Here is a 16,153-nt window from a genome sequence, read left to right as displayed (position 1 = left end):
GGAGTCGCTCGGGAGCGGAGGTGATCTCGCGGTGCTGCCAGTGGTGGAGGTCGTTGGAGTCACTGCCCCGGGCCCGTCATGCTGCTCTCCCGCCTCAGCGGCCCCGCCGCCGCGCTCCGCCGGGGCATCGCCACCTCGGCCCAGGTACCGCCCGGGCCCGGGCCCTGCCCCGCGCCCCGGGTCACCCCCCTCCCCCCCGGCTCCGCGCGCCCCGCTCCTCCCCCCTCCCCCCCGGCTCCGCGCTGCCCCGCTCCTCCCCCCTCCCCCCCGGCTCCGCGCTGCCCCGCTCCTCCCCCCTCCCCCCCGGCTCCGCGCGCCCCGCTCCTCCCCCCTCCCCCCCGGCTCCGCGCGCCCCGCTCCTCCCCCCTACCCCCCGGCTCCGCGCGCCCCGCTCCTCCCCCCTACCCCCCGGCTCCGCGCGCCCCGCTCCTCCCCCTCCCCCCCGGCTCCGCGCGCCCCGCTCCTCCCCCTCCCCCCCGGCTCCGCGCGCCCCGCTCCTCCCCCTCCCCCCCGGCTCCGCGCGCCCCGCTCCTCCCCCCTCCCCCCCGGCTCCGCGCGCCCCGCTCCTCCCCCCTCCCCCCCGGCTCCGCGCGCCCCGCTCCTCCCCCTCCCCCCCCCGGCTCCGCGCGCCCCGCTCCTCCCCCTCCCCCCCGGCTCCGCGCGCCCCGCTCCTCCCCCTCCCCCCCGGCTCCGCGCGCCCCGCTCCTCCCCCTCCCCCCCGGCTCCGCGCTGCCCCGCTCCTCCCCCCCTTCCCCCCGGCTCCGCGCTGCCCCGCTCCTCCCCCCCTGCCCCCCCGGCTCCGCGCTGCCCCGCTCCTCCCCCCTCCCCCCCGGCTCCGCGCTGCCCCGCTCCTCCCCCCTCCCCCCCGGCTCCGCGCTGCCCCGCTCCTCCCCCCTCCCCCCCGGCTCCGCGCTGCCCCGCTCCTCCCCCCTCCCCCCGGCTCCGCGCTGCCCCGCTCCTCCCCCTCCCCCCCGGCTCCGCGCTGCCCCGCTCCTCCCCCCCTCCCCCCGGCTCCGCGCTGCCCCGCTCCTCCCCCCTCCCCCCGGCTCCGCGCTGCCCCGCTCCTCCCCCCTCCCCCCCGGCTCCGCGCTGCCCCGCTCCTCCCCCCCCCCCCCCCCGGCTCCGCGCTGCCCCGCTCCTCCCCCCCCCCCCGGCTCCGCGCTGCCCCGCTCCTCCCCCCCCCGCGGCTCCGCGCTGGCCCCGATCCGCCCCCCCCCCGCTCCGCGCTGCCGCCCGTCCTCCCCCCGACCCCCCGGGCTCCGGCGCTGGCACGCCCTCCCCCCCCCCCGCCCGGCTCCGTCCGCGCTGCCCCGACTCCTCCCCCCACCCCCGGCTCCGCGCGGCCCCGCCTCCTCCCCCCCCCACCGGCTCCGCGCTGCCCCGCTCCTAACCCCCCCCCCGGGCTCCGCGCCTGCCCCGCTCCTCCAACCCCCCACACCGGCTCCGCCCTGCCCCGCTCCTCCCTCACCCCCCCCCCGGCTCCCTCTGCCCCCTCCTCCCAACCCCCCCCCGGCTCCGCGCTGCCCCGCTCCGTCACCACCCCCCACCCGGCTCCGCGCTGCCCTCGCACCCCCCCCCCCCCCCCCCCCCCGGCTCCGCGCTGCCCCGCTCCGCCCCCCCCCCGGCTCCGCGCTTGGGGTAAAATGGGGGGAGTCCCCGTGCTGGGCCTTCGACCACGAGCACCCCCCTTCGGCCAGGCAGCCCCACCTGGGAGCCTTGGCTGTAGGGCAGCCCCCTCCCCCTTCCCTTTTCCAGATGGGGGGAATTGAGGCGCAGCCCGGGGTGTGACTTCCCCAAGGTCACACCGCACATCCCAGCCGTGACTTTCTTTACTTTGCCCTGGCTGCGAGGCCACGCTCCCCCGAGATAAACCAGTCGTTTCTCCACCCTTCTTCTCCTTTACACGGGGTCGCAGGTGCCGGCGATTCTTCCCCACTCCTTCTGGCCTGTGTCCTGAGCTTGTAGGTCTTAAGCATGGGGCATTTTTCTCTTCAAATGCCTCTTGACAGTCTTTCCATCACCTCTTGGGTCTTGCCCATCCTTTTTTGTTGTCCTCCTTCCCATGCTTCCTTGTTGCTTTTCTCCCTTTCTTATCCTATGTCGAGCCTAACTCAAGTGTGTGCTCTCCCGCCTGTGTCCTGTGAGACAAATCAGATGTGTTGAGATGGAGTCTTTTCAGTTTAACTCTACTATGCTAATGGCATGTGTAGTCAGTTATGGTGTTACACGTTGCTTGTTAAATTTAACATTTACGTTTAAGTGACAAGTATTAACTTGAGAGACAAGGTGGATGAGGTAATACCTTTTATTGGACCAACTGTGGTCCAATAAGCCTCTGTTTGGCTCAAAAGCTTCTCTTTCATCAACAGAAGTTGCTGCAATAAAAAATATTACTTCACTCACCTTGTCTTGCTGATATTCTGGGACCAGCATGGCTGCAACCAAGTATTACCTTATTTAAATTGGATCTCATGTTAAATAGTTACTACAAACAACAAAACAGGTTAGAAATGGGGTAGCAACTCTGAAATACTGGAGTGAAAGATGGGGCATATTGGCATCTTTAGGTGTCCAGCAACACACGTAGTTGAAGGTATCAATTTTACCAAAAGAAAAGGAGTACTTGTGGCACCTTAGAGACTAACAAATTTATTAGAGCATAAGCTTTCGTGAGCTACAGCTCACTTCATCGGATGCATTTGGTGGAAAAAACAGAGGAGAGATGACACTGGGCCACAAAATAAACATGCCATTCTGCTTCTCTATCCTTTTGGCTATTCATTTCAGATCAGGACAGAAATGGTCTCTTATTGGTCAGATGTAGCTAGTAATCAACAGGTGTGTGGCGACTAGTATTGACAAGATTTAATGGAGCTGAGAGGTAGATTGGTATTGATTACATCAATCCATTCCTGAACATAAGTATCTAATATTTCAAAGTAATGATGGGAATTAAGGATGGAGGCTGCAGATTAAATCTGTTTAAGTCAATTTATGCATGAAATTTGATCTTTGGTATTGGGGGAAGGCTAGCATTCTATTGCCTTCTATCTTAAGTAAATAATTTCTCAATGGTAAAGTGTTCATTTAAGAGGACTATGTCTTAATTGCAAGAGAATATAAGGGTGATTGTGTAAAGGGGGAAGACTAATAGAAACATTCAGATGTACTTAGAAATGAACTCACTGCCTATTAATTTTCTCATGACTTCAAGTCATTTAAGAGATTTATAAGACTTCTTCCCCTAAGTGTGATTTCAAACAATGCAGACTTAAGGTTCATTGGTCACTTCATAGCAGTACACTGCCTATGACCATTGCTAGATTTTGATCTCTGTGGGAGAGGGCATTTATGCAGAATTTTACTTCTTCCAGTAACAAGCAGGTTGGATTACTGCCAAAGTGAATCCACTTTTTGATAAATAGTCTAATTACTGTTTTGTCACAGTGATATAGTCTTCCCCCTTTAAATATAGAGCCATTTAAACAGATTTTTCAAAGGGATTGAAGAGTTCAGGGGCCCAGTTCCCATTGATTCTTAGTGGGATTTGGGCTCCCAACTCCTTTGGGGCCCATTTGAAAATCCCAGCTTTAAACATTAGTCATTAAAGCTATATGATTATGTACTGAGTCAGTACATTCATTTTAAAGGGGCACTGATTCCAATGTATCTTAGCAAGATAACTCTATCAGTAAAATAAACTTTCTTCTATTAAACTTCAACTGCATTTACTTTTCCTTCTAAAAATGTGAACATGAGGCAGTGCAGAGGTGAGAATGCAAAACTTCGTTTTCGGCAACCCTTTTACAAGTCAGAAACTACCTCTGAAAAATGCAGCAGGTGACCTAGTCTAAACAATAAGTATTCACTCTCTGCAATCTAAGTGGATAGAGTTCTTAATCAGGAACTAAGAGCAGAGTTCTGCGTGGCAAGAGCAAACTACTAAAAATAGTATCTTCTGTATAATTCAAATTTCTGTTTTCAAGCAGTAGCGCTAAGCACACTCAAGAAATCTATTCAAAGATTTGCACTCCGCTTTTATGCTAACCCGTGCAACCTGGTAGCTGGTTAGGAGCATACCTTTGTGTGTTCATGTACTGCTTGTTAAAGGCTCAAAATTGTCAATCAGGCATAGTAAAGGTCCTCTAGTCACACAAGACGATACAGCAAAGCCATATGGGTGTTCTCTCTCACTGCTTTACCATTGTGTCTTCATCCTGATCTAGTGCTGTCAGATGGCAGTTTAGTTACGTGAGTTGGGTTTCATCAACTAGCAATCTATTGTAGAGGATACAGGCTTCATAATGATTCACTGGACCATGCCATTTTAACACTGCAGTTAAGTGCTTCCTGCCACTCCAGTAGCAAAAGCGATGCACCGCTTGTTTGTGAACACATGAATTTAGCTGCCACATCTCAGGATTTTTCTTCACTGCATTGTTAACTTGAACTATAACTCAAGTTTTGCCCCAACGCAACTCCTGTCTGCAAAAGCATCTATCTCGATTGTGGTGCGTTAAGCTAGAGCTAGCTGGCCTGTTATGGAGGGTGGGTTGAAGCCCAAATGCTGCTAACACTGGAGCTGGTCATGCAGTGGAGATGCAGCAGCTCAAGATACAACTCATCAGCTGCTAATCGAGTAAGTAGGTGGAACGTCCTGCAGCATGGTCACTCACTCAGCTAGCTTAGGAAGAAAGCAGATTTTCTTCTAATATTGACAACTAAAACTGGAATAGCCACAGTATTGTGCTTCCCTAAAAAACCAGAAGGTAGACCCATAGCTAGGGCCCTACCAAATTCACGGTCCATTTTGGTCAATTTCACGGCCACAGGATTTAAAAAATCATAAATGTCATGATTTCAGATATTTAAACGTGAAATTTCACAGTGTTGTAATTGTAGGGGTCCTGACCCAAAAGGAGTGTTGTGGGGGGGGGTCACAAAAGTTATTGTGGGGGGGGTTGCAGTACTGCAACCTTTACTTCTGCACTGCTGCTGGCAGCGGCGCTGCCTTCAGAGCTAGGCAGCTGGAGAGAGGCAGTTGCTGGCTGGGAGCCCAGCTCTGAAGGCAGAGCAGCCACCAGCAGCAGCGCAGAAGTAAGTCACTTGGCATGGTATTGCCACTTTCTGCCCTGCTTCTGGCGGGGCGCTGCCTTCAGTGCTGGGTGCCTGGCCAACAGCCGCTGCTCTCCAGCCACCAGCTCTGAAGGCAGTGCAGAAGTAAGGGTGGCAATACTGTGACCCTCCTTAAATAACCTTGCAACCCCCCTGCAACTTCCTTTTGAATCAGGGTTCCCAATTTAAGAAATGTTGGTCTTCTCCCATCAAATCTGTATAGTATAGGGTAAAAGCACACAAAAGACCAGATTTCACGGTCCGTGATGTGTTTTTCATGGTCATGATTTTGGTAGGGCGCTACTCCTAGCAGAGTTCTGGATGGCATTTGCTGTGGGTGGGGGGGGGGAATCTCCAAATTGAGAGACAGTTGTTTATTTGATTACCTTTCCTTACTGAAAAGAATCCAGCTTTGAGGAAGCATGCATCTCTTAAATGTTTGTCTTGTCTCTTCAAAGACTTGCTACTGATATTCCCTTTAAGAAATTATGTCTTCCATAAGAATTTAGTTTTGAATCCAGTTTGCCCACTGTCTGGTTTAAAACGAAACTAAACTTAGACAAATAGAGCTCTTCAAAAATCAAAGCAAAAAAGTATGATGAAGGCTCCAAAGCCATTACTGAGTAACTACTAAAAACCATCTGTGTCCTTCTTTCTTTTCTCCTCAGAGCAATGCTAAAGTGGCAGTGCTTGGTGCCTCTGGAGGGATTGGCCAACCTCTTTCCCTTCTACTGAAGAATAGCCCCTTAGTGAGCCACCTCGGCCTGTATGATATTGCTCACACCCCTGGCGTTGCAGCTGACCTCAGCCACATTGAGACAAGAGCCAATGTCAAAGGTATCGTAAGTCGTTATATATTATCTGAGGCATGTTACTGTGCACACAACAGTCCTAGATTGAAATGATTCTTAAATGTGTTATGTGTGGGATACACACCAATATTACTATATATGAAGTGGGGAACTACTTGTCCTTTATAAATTAAATTTCTCTTAAGTTGAAACTAAAGCTGGAAATGGCTTATTTCTCCAAATAACTTCTCAGAACAAGATTTAGTTAAATATATCAGCTGCTGCTAAGATGGTCAGAACATCTTTAGCTACTTTTTCATATATTTTTTTTTTTTGTCCACTGAGAAACTATTTCTGGTTAATGTGAAAGTTTACACTGGCTACCAGAATAAATTCAGTAAAAATTGAGAAATTTGATCATAGACTTTAGCTAGCAGCTGTATTTTCTTACTTCCATAAACTCAGAATTTTGTAGGAAAAACCGGTTACCATAGTAGCTCTTTGAGATTGCCTATACCAAGCCACATCCTTGGGAGATGCGTTCTAGGAGTGTAGATTCAGATGTATCATTAAACTGAAAGTTTAGATAGGCTATTTAATCTTCTGGTTTCCATTTCATTTATAGGGTCTGTTATCAAAGGAGAAAGTTTTGCTTGCTGCTTGATATGAGGCATAGGGATTTGTTTTGATTCATGGAATATAATTGCAAACATTTCTTCTGAGGACAGAGGTATTTGCATATAAGATTGTTTGAGTCCCTCTAGTAAAACTTAGCCATTCTCATTCTAAGGAATTAAATTAATATTGAAGAAGGTGAAAGCTACATTAAAAAATAACATGGATATCCGTAAACATACAGTTTCATACACTATTAAATTCGGTTTGAACAGTTTAATCTTTCACTGTAACAGTAACTGCATAGTTACCTGGATCTTCCATTGCAGGTTTTATTGGATCTGAGCAGTTGCCAGACTGTTTGAAGGGCTGTGAAGTTGTAGTTATTCCTGCAGGAGTCCCTAGAAAACCAGGTAGGTCTTAATTTTATTGAACATAGCACTCCAAAATGTTTGGATTATTGTAGTAAGGCCTGAAATGCTACACCATTACTTCTGTCTTGAGTCTGCAAGTCTCTCAGAAGACCATCTTGGGCTTAGAGCACTAGATGGACTCTGACATTTGGGGTCTGTTTCTGGCTGTGCCATAGAATTCCTGTGAGACATTAGACAATCTTTCCGTTTCCTAGTTCCTCATCTGTAAAAGGGAGATGCCTACCTTGCAGGTGTGTAAGTATTTACTGAATTATTGAATATATGAGGCACTCATGCTAGAGTTATAAGCATCATAGAAAAGCCCATAAGGGCTTCATGCTGTAAGTAGTACTGATGGACGTTCCAGGAACAAAACTTCATTTTATCCTGCTATTAACTGAGACTAGAGACCAATCTTGGGAGTATAAAATTAATGTAGTACTGACACTTTTATACTACTCTCTTCTGAGGATCTGAGAACTGTACAAATATTAATAAAGCTTCACAACACCCTTGTGATGTATTCCCTGAATTTTACAAATGAGTGGAAATTGCCTTTTGTTTGCTGGTGTTTGGTTTTTTGTTGTTGTTGTTCCTAAGGTCATACAGGGAGTCTATTTCCCAGCTCTGCTATATAAACCCAGACTTCTTGACTCTAAATCTTGTTCTTAAACTATTGTGTTAGGAACATAACCAATAGTGTGGAATAACAATGGCCATACTGGGTCAGATCAATGGTCCATCTAGCCAATTACCCTGACTTCTGACACTGGCCAGTGCCAGATGCTTCAGAGGGAATGAAAAGAACAGGGCAATTATTGTGTGATCCATCCCCTGTTGTCCAGTCCTAGCTTCTGGCAGTCAGAGGATTAGGGGCACCCAGGGCATGGGGTTTCGTTCTGATACCATCTTGGCTAATAGCTATTGATGGACCTATCCTCCAGGAACTTATCTAATTCTTTTTTTAACCCAGTTATACTTTTGGCCTTCACAGAGAGGGCTGTGGCACCCATACAATGAGCAGAGTATCCATATTTGACAGTTAATGACAAGATACTATAGTGATAAGGGCCTTTTAAGTACCTGGACACACAAAATGGGGTAAACACTGTGCACCTGCCCCTACTCTGTGCACTCTTCTTTGAATGACTGCCCCTACTGGTATTTGTCTGGACTGATGTGGTGATAGTAATACATTAGGCTGCTGTCTAGATCACCAGGGTTATGACCTGTGGCACCTGCTCCCCGGGCCAGTAGGTAGTCAAGCATATTTCAGGAGTGAGAAGTTTAGGATATGTCTACACTGTGGAGATTACCAGCAGAACTACATTGTCGTAGCTATGCTGACATAACCCTGTAGTGTAGAGACAACCTGCACTAGTAGAATGGATTTTTCCATTGCTGTAGGAATACCATCTCTCCAAGCAATATATGCTGGGAGTTAGGTTGGCATAGCTACATCGGTCAGGAGTGTGGAATTTTCATACCCCTCACTAGTGTAGCTATGTTGACCTAACTTTTAAGTGTTTACCAGGCCTAAGTGTCTTACTATCAGAAGCTAGTTGTAAGGGATAACCTTGATACTAGCCTTGGAGGACATGAATTGCCTTCTCGGAAATGGAGAGTCTTCAGCCAGGAGAAGTAGGAAAGAATTCGGTGGGGTCTAATTTAACACTGATCCCTCCTGGTGTTAATGATGGGGTAGGTCGTGCTCACATTTCTAACAACTGTAATGAGAACAACTTGGTTAACTTCTGGAATGATATTAAATTTGTTGATTTCCAGGTATGACCCGTGATGACCTGTTCAATACCAACGCTACCATTGTTGCGAATTTGACGTCTGCCTGTGCCAAGCACTGTCCAGAAGCTATGATCTGCATTATTGCTAACCCGGTAAACATTAATGTCTGGGAGAGTCTGAATACATAGTGGAGAGAAGCCAAGGGACTAGCAGCGTTAGTTAACTGACTGTATTAACAAGCCAAGAATTAATGTAGTACCATCCTTATTAACGCATTTTCCAATCTTGTTGTGACTGAAAACAAATTGGCTAGAGCTAGATTCCCAAGTTCATGTTTAAGTCCTGTGAATATGACCAGTTCCATAGGTATAAAATGGTATAGCGGTCCTAAACCAATATCATGCAGTACACCCACAAGAGACAGATACATAGGATTTATGTGTCTACCAGTAAATTAGTCTGCTTAGAAGCTTTGGTTCTTTAACATGCAGCCCTTCATAAGATGAATAAACCAGTGAGAGTCTTGATCCAGGCTTGATGAAGCGTTATTTCAGCAGTCTGAGTTCTGCTCTTCAGTTTAGTTATTGACAAAGACTTTGAATAAATTTTTGTTTGCTGAATGCATTTAACACAGGAAAACTGCACACTAGTATATACAGAGGTATTTGAGCACTACTGTCAGCTTGCTTGTGTAATAAAATTGTGATGGTACAGTAGAAATGACATCATAGGTATGGTAAAGAGGCTCACTCTACCATGTTAGTGAGATCTGTTTATATTATAATTTTCTCTAAACAAAAGTTTTGTAACTATTATTTTGTTTGATATTTACCTGGTAAGGGTTTGTAAGTCTGTTAAAACATAATAGCTACCAAAAAGTATTAGTGGAGTAATGCATGCCTGCCTGCTTTTCAATTGTAGGTAAATTCTACCATCCCGATAACCTCTGAACTTTTTAAGAAGCATGGGGTTTATAATCCCAACAGAATCTTTGGTGTTACCACACTGGACATTGTCAGAGCAAATACTTTTGTGGCTGAACTAAAGGTAGGTTGTAATCTTCCTGCTTCAATAGATTTGTCGCTATGAACCTTTATCATTCATGTTAGCAATGCTCTTTGTCATAAATCATGAGTGAACAGAGCCAAGTGGTCACGGATTCCCCAAGAACTCAAGGATGAGGGGACATGTTTTACTATTTCCAGTCTTTGAATAGTCTCAGGATAGGGTCTCTGTCCTTCACAGTGCAGTTGTCGTCGGAAGAGAATTTCATAGCTGCAGCTTGATAGTCTGAGCCACGCGTTTACCTTACTGACGGTGGCATTTTCACTCCTGCTAGTGCTAGAGTGCAATGCAACTGTGGAAGTGAGCTGGTTTCTGACACGCCCCACTGAGCAACAGACTTGTTGCAGGATATTGTCTCGTGGGAGAACAGCTTGATTTTCATACGCCGGGTGGAGTTTATAGTGCTGGCCTTTCAGTTCATTTATAAAAGCCTAGTGAGAGTAAGTTACTGGGATAACAAACATAGATTTCTATGATGTGGTTTTAATTCATTCTTCAGAACATGACTAGACTTTAAACCACTTGCATTATTCTACACCATGTAGCATTACATTGCAGGTGTCTGATTAAATGTCCAGGATAAAAGGGCACATTGTGTTTAAAAGCATACTGCTTTTCTTGCTCAGACACTTTTAAAAATAATTGCTAAAGCCATGAGTTTTCCTGCAGGGCTTAGATCCAGCTCGAGTAAACGTTCCCGTTATTGGTGGCCATGCAGGAAAGACTATCATCCCTCTGATCTCTCAGGTATGTTACAGTAAATACCCAATGTATGGAAATGTTCTTTCTTCCCCGCTCCCATTCAGTATTGCATTAGCGTTAATCTGAAATGCTGTTGCTGATGTCTCTTTCCAGCTATCTGTGTGTGCTCATTCACAAGGCACTGTGCTGTACGATTGGAAATTCATTCTGCATGCTTCCAAAGTCCTAAACCTAAAATTCCTCTGACTTTTAAAGCACCATAAACTTATGTGGCATTTGAGAGTAAGACCCTTTTCCTCAAGGAGCTTTTAGTCTAAAATAGACAAGACCGTGGCACATCTGCTTAGGGAAGAGAGCTGAGAGAGATCTAGTATCTGCATTTGTGACATTCACTGTTGTGTACACTTCACAATCGTAAATGAGTTAAGCTGCATCCATCTCTGAGAAATGTCATAACTGAAGCACAGAGATGAAATGAATGGCCTAGGGTTGTATTGGGAGCCTTTGGGCAGAAACGAGAAGAAAACCCACATCTGACTCTCAGTCCTGTGCCTGAAACACAAGACTTTGAAAAAAGGGAAGGAAGGAATCCTGGAAGTGGGTTGTTGCAAGGATAAGAAATGTGTGATAGATGAGTGCTAACAAGACATGATGGGAACAGAAAGGAGAGAGGGCTGGGAATGGGAGGAATTATGCTCAAGTGTAAGTGAGGAGTGTGATTATATGGCACTAGGAAGGAAAGGTCCAGGATCTTGAGTTTGATGTAGTAAAAGGAGGAAACTAATAAAGGGGTGGGTGCCAAAATGACTGGAAAAGATTATTTTAGCAATTCGGGGAGCACATTTGTTAATGGTTGGTGTGGATGATGACCGTAGTAGAACAGAGGACTTTAAGTGTTCAAAATCCTCGTAAACACCAGCAGCAGACGAGGTTCTTGGCAGTGTGTATCCAGAGGGAATCCCCTGTGCTAGAGGTGTGGAAACCATTAGTGACTCAGGCCTGTACAACATGCGGCCTCACTGTGCGGCCCGTGGGGGGGTGAATAGGCAAGCGGCGGGGTGGAGCAAGCCAATGGCTGGCTGGGGGGGCAGGTGAGCTGGCGGCAGGGGAGGGGGGCTGAGGGGGCAGCAGGGAGTGAGGAGGCAAGCCGGGGAGGGTGGGGGGGATGATGAACTGAGCAGACAGTGGCAGCAGGAGGGAGGGGGAAGAGCGGAGCCTCAGTATGCTCGCTGCTCCAGGGACGAGGAGGAGAAGAGGAGGAAGCATGGCCTTGGGGAAGGGGCTGGGATCAGGGCATATCCTTTCCAGCCCCTGCATCCCCCCACACTCCCCCTGCTCTGACTCCTGCACCCCCCACACACACACTCAGCCCCCTGCCCTGCCCCCTGCATCCCCTCACACCCAGCGGGGTGGCCCTGGGGAAGGAGGGTTTGTTTCCGCGGGGTGGGCGATGCTTGGGGGTGGGGGTGTTTCTGCGGGCCCAGGGGGTTTCGGCCCTCAGCTGTTTTTCTTTGGAGTAATATGGCCCTCACCGCTTTACGAGTTGTGCAGGCCTGCGTTAGTGTATAGCTTTGAGAAGTCACTATGCACATTACTTGAAGGGAGTCTGTCTGGTGAAAGAGGCTGCAAGATGGATCTGCTGGGTTTTCTTCCTAGTTCTACCATTAAGTGGCAGTTTGACCTTGGGCAAATCACTTGATCTAGCTCTATTTATAGTCAATGAGAGCTTCTCTGTTGGCTCTGATGGCAACTGGATCAGGCTCCATAATGGCTCTGCCTGTCTCTGAAATGGGGATACGCGTCTGCCTGCTTTGAAGCACTTCGACTATGTGCTGATGAAAATTGCTATAGGAATATAAAAAATACTATGTGGGTATTTAGGCCGCTAAAGCATTATAATGAAAGTAAGGGATGTTGAGATTTACTGATAACTGATACCTTTCTATTTTAGTGTACACCAAAAGTGGAGTTCCCTCAGGATCAATTGGAAACACTTACGGGGAGAATTCAGGAGGCTGGTACTGAAGTTGTGAAAGCTAAAGCAGGAGCAGGTTGGTTCTTGGAAACTGTTTTGTGTCTTTGACCAGTTCTGAGTGTGAGCAGTACTCGTCTATTCCAGAATAGACTGGAAACTATAGGGCAATGTAATGCATTGGTGTTTTATTACAAATCTTTGCAAATGGGTTAGTGCTGCCAATGGCATGCTTAGAAGCAATTCAGTCTTTAAGGTAGAATTAAACAGTAACCTACTGTATGGAATCTATTACTGTGCAACAACCCTCGTCACCAGCAAATTAAACGGGTCAAACACATATCACTAAAATGGCATGCCTGTGGCCAAAAGTTACTGTTTTAGTGTTCGATTCAGGGCTTTTGATCGTGTGTTATGACATCCTTTGGACTTGACGAGTGTACTGTTAATTATGAACAATTAAGCACAACTCTTGTCCTTTACTGCTCCCTTCTGCTATACAACTCTTCTTTATTTAAAAAAAACACACAACTTGCCTATCTCATTGCAGCACAGAGGGAAGTAAGGACCAGCTAGTGCAAATATGAAAAAACAAGCAGAGGAACGTCACAAAGGAAAAATGTATTCTGCTCCTTTTGATACATAGTGCAGTAAAAGGCAAAGCTGCTTCCCTCCTCCCTCCCTCCCCCCACTTTGTGCAGCCTCTTTGAAAGAAAAGATGCCCTTGGCATGATGGGATGGGTTCTGATGCTTCTGAAGTATTCAAAATATGTAATTACAGTATCTTCTGAGCTTGTGGCAGCCACCTAGCCAAAAATGTGACAGTTATTCAAATGGCAGAGACTGTAAACCAATTTACATCCTACACTAGTACTAACTTCTCAATTGGGCGTAAAGTTTAATAACAAGTGTATTAATCCATACCACTAAGATCTCTAATATTTTTGTTCTGACTTCTGTTTGCACAGGATCTGCCACCTTATCTATGGCATATGCTGGTGCCAGGTTTGTCTTTTCTGTCCTGGATGCAATGAATGGAAAGGAAGGGGTTATTGAATGTTCCTTTGTTAGATCGGAAGAAACAGAGTGTCCGTACTTCTCCACACCTCTGCTACTTGGGGTATGTATCTTGGACGGTGGTGCTTTTAACTGACATGTTTAATGTAATAAATTGTACTTTATTAAGCAGGAAGGGTGTTGCAGAATTAGCTTGCTTGGCTAATGCAACACTTGTTCAGAAAGCATTTTAACACTTTGGATACTTGGTTCAGACTTTTAATAATCGTATTCTAATGTATTTGACTGGGCAGTGCCTTAACTCATAAAGCTATTTTAATTTCTCATTAAAAATGTCAAGGACTATGGAATACTTTAAAGAAATACCTGCAATAGCTTTTGAGCTCCTGGTGTTTCAACAAAACTAAATAAAAGAAGGGCTTGGCTATTTTAGTAATTTGCTTACTCAGGCAAGTGCAAACTTCATGTTTCAGTTACTTCCTGTCCTTAGTTCTGCACTTGAATTGACTGGGTAACCAGGTCCTCTAATTTAAATCAGTGTCTCAGCCTGAACTTTTGGTTCCTAGTCACTGTAAATAGGAGGTTGTAGTGTCTCCATGTATGAAGAGCTTTCAAAATGTCAATAAAAGCCCAATTGTCTGGTCACCTTAACTTAATCTACTAAAATAAATCCTTTACACATTGACCCCTGTGTGTGTGGAAGTCACGCTGAGGTTTTCAAAGTTCTACTGGTGTCCGGGATTGCAGTTTGATGGCCAGTACAGGTGCTGGGTTAAGGATTGTGCTGTGGCCTTTGTACGTGACATAAGAGTGTTTTATAGTGTCATTAAAACACAGTAATGTAGTTTATTTTATGTGGACTATGTAAAGAGAAGCTTTTGAGGCAACAAAAAGAAAAGGGAGTTTCAGTCCTTGAGGGAAAGAATTAATTATGGACAGTGAAAGAGTATCGCACTCACACTGGTGAGTGGACAGAAGTAAAGACTGGAGTGAAATAAGTGGGCCCAGCAGGTCAGATACAGGATGTTAGTCTCTAAACTCTCTGGGATCTAGAAAGCTAGAAGGGTCACTTTTTTAAAGAGATTTGAAAATTCATTGGAAGCCATTGGTGAAAATGTATGTGATGGTCATCTTCCTGCAGAGTAAATTTCAGGTCGTTGGACTAGTGTGTGGCTTTAGGAAAACAGAACACTTGAAGGGAAGGGATGAAAGCACCAAAGGACCAGTTGGTATTTCAGCTCCTCTTCTAGGAAGGAGTCAGTCCTAAAATTAGACAGGACACATTCTTTTCCCCCATCCTGACTGGTGGGTAGGAAATTCATATTGAAATATAGGAGCTGTTTGAACTGCTTTGTGAGATTCTCCTGCAGATATACCAGTTATAGAGACCTGAGGAGGAGGAAGTTTGGTTTTAAACCCAAGTTTAACCCTCTAACTAGGCACAGATATGAAAGCTATTCCTTGCTAAAGAGTGCAATGATTGTGTAACCCAAAAACCCTTCTTCCCCTGTCAGAAAAATGGAATTGAGAAGAATCTAGGTATTGGCAAGATCTCTCCTTATGAAGAAAAGATGATAGCTGAGGCCATGACTGAGCTGAAAGCTTCTATCAAGAAGGGAGAGGAGTTTGTGAAGAGCATGAAGTGAAGAGCGGATAGGGAAGAAGAATCAGTTTCCTTAATTTATTAAGGCATCATGTCACTTTAAAAGACTCCAGATGCAAAGCACGAGCTTTGATCTAAGTCACTCTGTATTAGTGTATTATCTGCTCTCAATTTGTCAATTGGAATTCTACACATCAATAAAACAGCCTCCTGTTTTTTTCAGGGTACTCATTGTGAAACTCTCCAATGTGATTTCTGGCTTTCTAAAGCTGGAAACGCTCGTATGAGAATGGGAAACAGTATTTCAAAGATTACACTTTCAGGTCTCACCCATACTGCAACACCCAGTTATGCTGCCATTTGCGTACTTAATATTCACAAACACAAGATCAATTCTTCCTCTCTTCAAAGAAGGGAACACAGTAACGTGCAGAAGCTGATGTGCACTCTAACTTCTTGAGCTCCTCTTTAGTCATATTTAGTCTCTGGGAAATACTGAGGATCACTTCTGGAGAAATTTTGGGAGCTTCTTGAGTAAATAGTACACCACCCTCTCTAGAAGAGAGGCAAATGGACTTGGCCAGCTGTTGCAACAGGATACGCTCCAGTTAAATTAAAGAGAAATTTTCCCAGTGCTTTGTAACATTCCATTCTGTAGCTGCATCAGGCTTCCCCAACACAAATCTGCAGAACATCCCCTCAAGCTTGGCCTTGCAGATCCCTTGAGCAGCTTCTTTTTAAAACTAGCAAAGCCCAGGCTACTGAAAATGGCCAGTACCCCCATATCATTGTAACATTCACCACAATTAGTGGCAGACCGGTAGACCCACCTAGTTCTAACCTCTGACATATAATACAACAAATTACTTCTATCCGTACAGCCTTTTCCTCATTTTACTAAAAGCCTTCATTTTAGAAGGCTTTTACTCGCTAGATGGTGCTGTTCTCCCAAGGCTTGCATACTAGTGGTGGTCTGTTCAGTATGGCGTTGCTATATGCTACACTAGACGGCATCCTCTCATGAAAGGATGAACTTCTCTGGTCAGGCTGCCAAGTCAATAGCCAGAAACTGACTTCTGCTGCCAGTCATCCTGGGCCTAAATCTATGGAGAGGCAA

The 16,153-nt window shown here is 46.6% G+C and overlaps 1 protein-coding gene across 2 annotated transcripts; it reads left to right on the top strand.

Annotated features, from left to right (window-relative positions):
* Window positions 1–2: 2 nt before the first annotated feature.
* Window positions 3–15,263, top strand: MDH2 (malate dehydrogenase 2). 2 transcript variants are annotated; one of them, XM_043499463.1, is made up of 10 exons: window positions 1,621–2,115; window positions 3,764–3,840; window positions 5,784–5,952; window positions 6,851–6,934; window positions 8,720–8,829; window positions 9,599–9,724; window positions 10,412–10,489; window positions 12,396–12,495; window positions 13,385–13,536; window positions 14,948–15,263. In XM_043499463.1, the coding sequence occupies exons 2-10, from the start codon at window positions 3,832–3,834 to the stop codon at window positions 15,077–15,079; spliced, it is 960 nt and encodes a 319-aa protein (XP_043355398.1). In that variant the 5' UTR covers window positions 1,621–2,115; window positions 3,764–3,831; the 3' UTR covers window positions 15,080–15,263. The 2 variants fall into 2 exon arrangements, with proteins under 2 accessions (XP_038231874.1, XP_043355398.1); XM_038375946.2 differs by lacking the exons at window positions 1,621–2,115; window positions 3,764–3,840 and adding an exon at window positions 3–144.
* The last annotated feature ends 890 nt before the right edge of the window (window positions 15,264–16,153 follow it).

Source organism: Dermochelys coriacea, chromosome 17, assembly GCF_009764565.3.
Source record: "Dermochelys coriacea isolate rDerCor1 chromosome 17, rDerCor1.pri.v4, whole genome shotgun sequence".
Lineage (NCBI taxonomy): Eukaryota > Metazoa > Chordata > Testudines > Dermochelyidae > Dermochelys > Dermochelys coriacea.
This window is presented reverse-complemented; position numbering and strand designations above follow the sequence as displayed.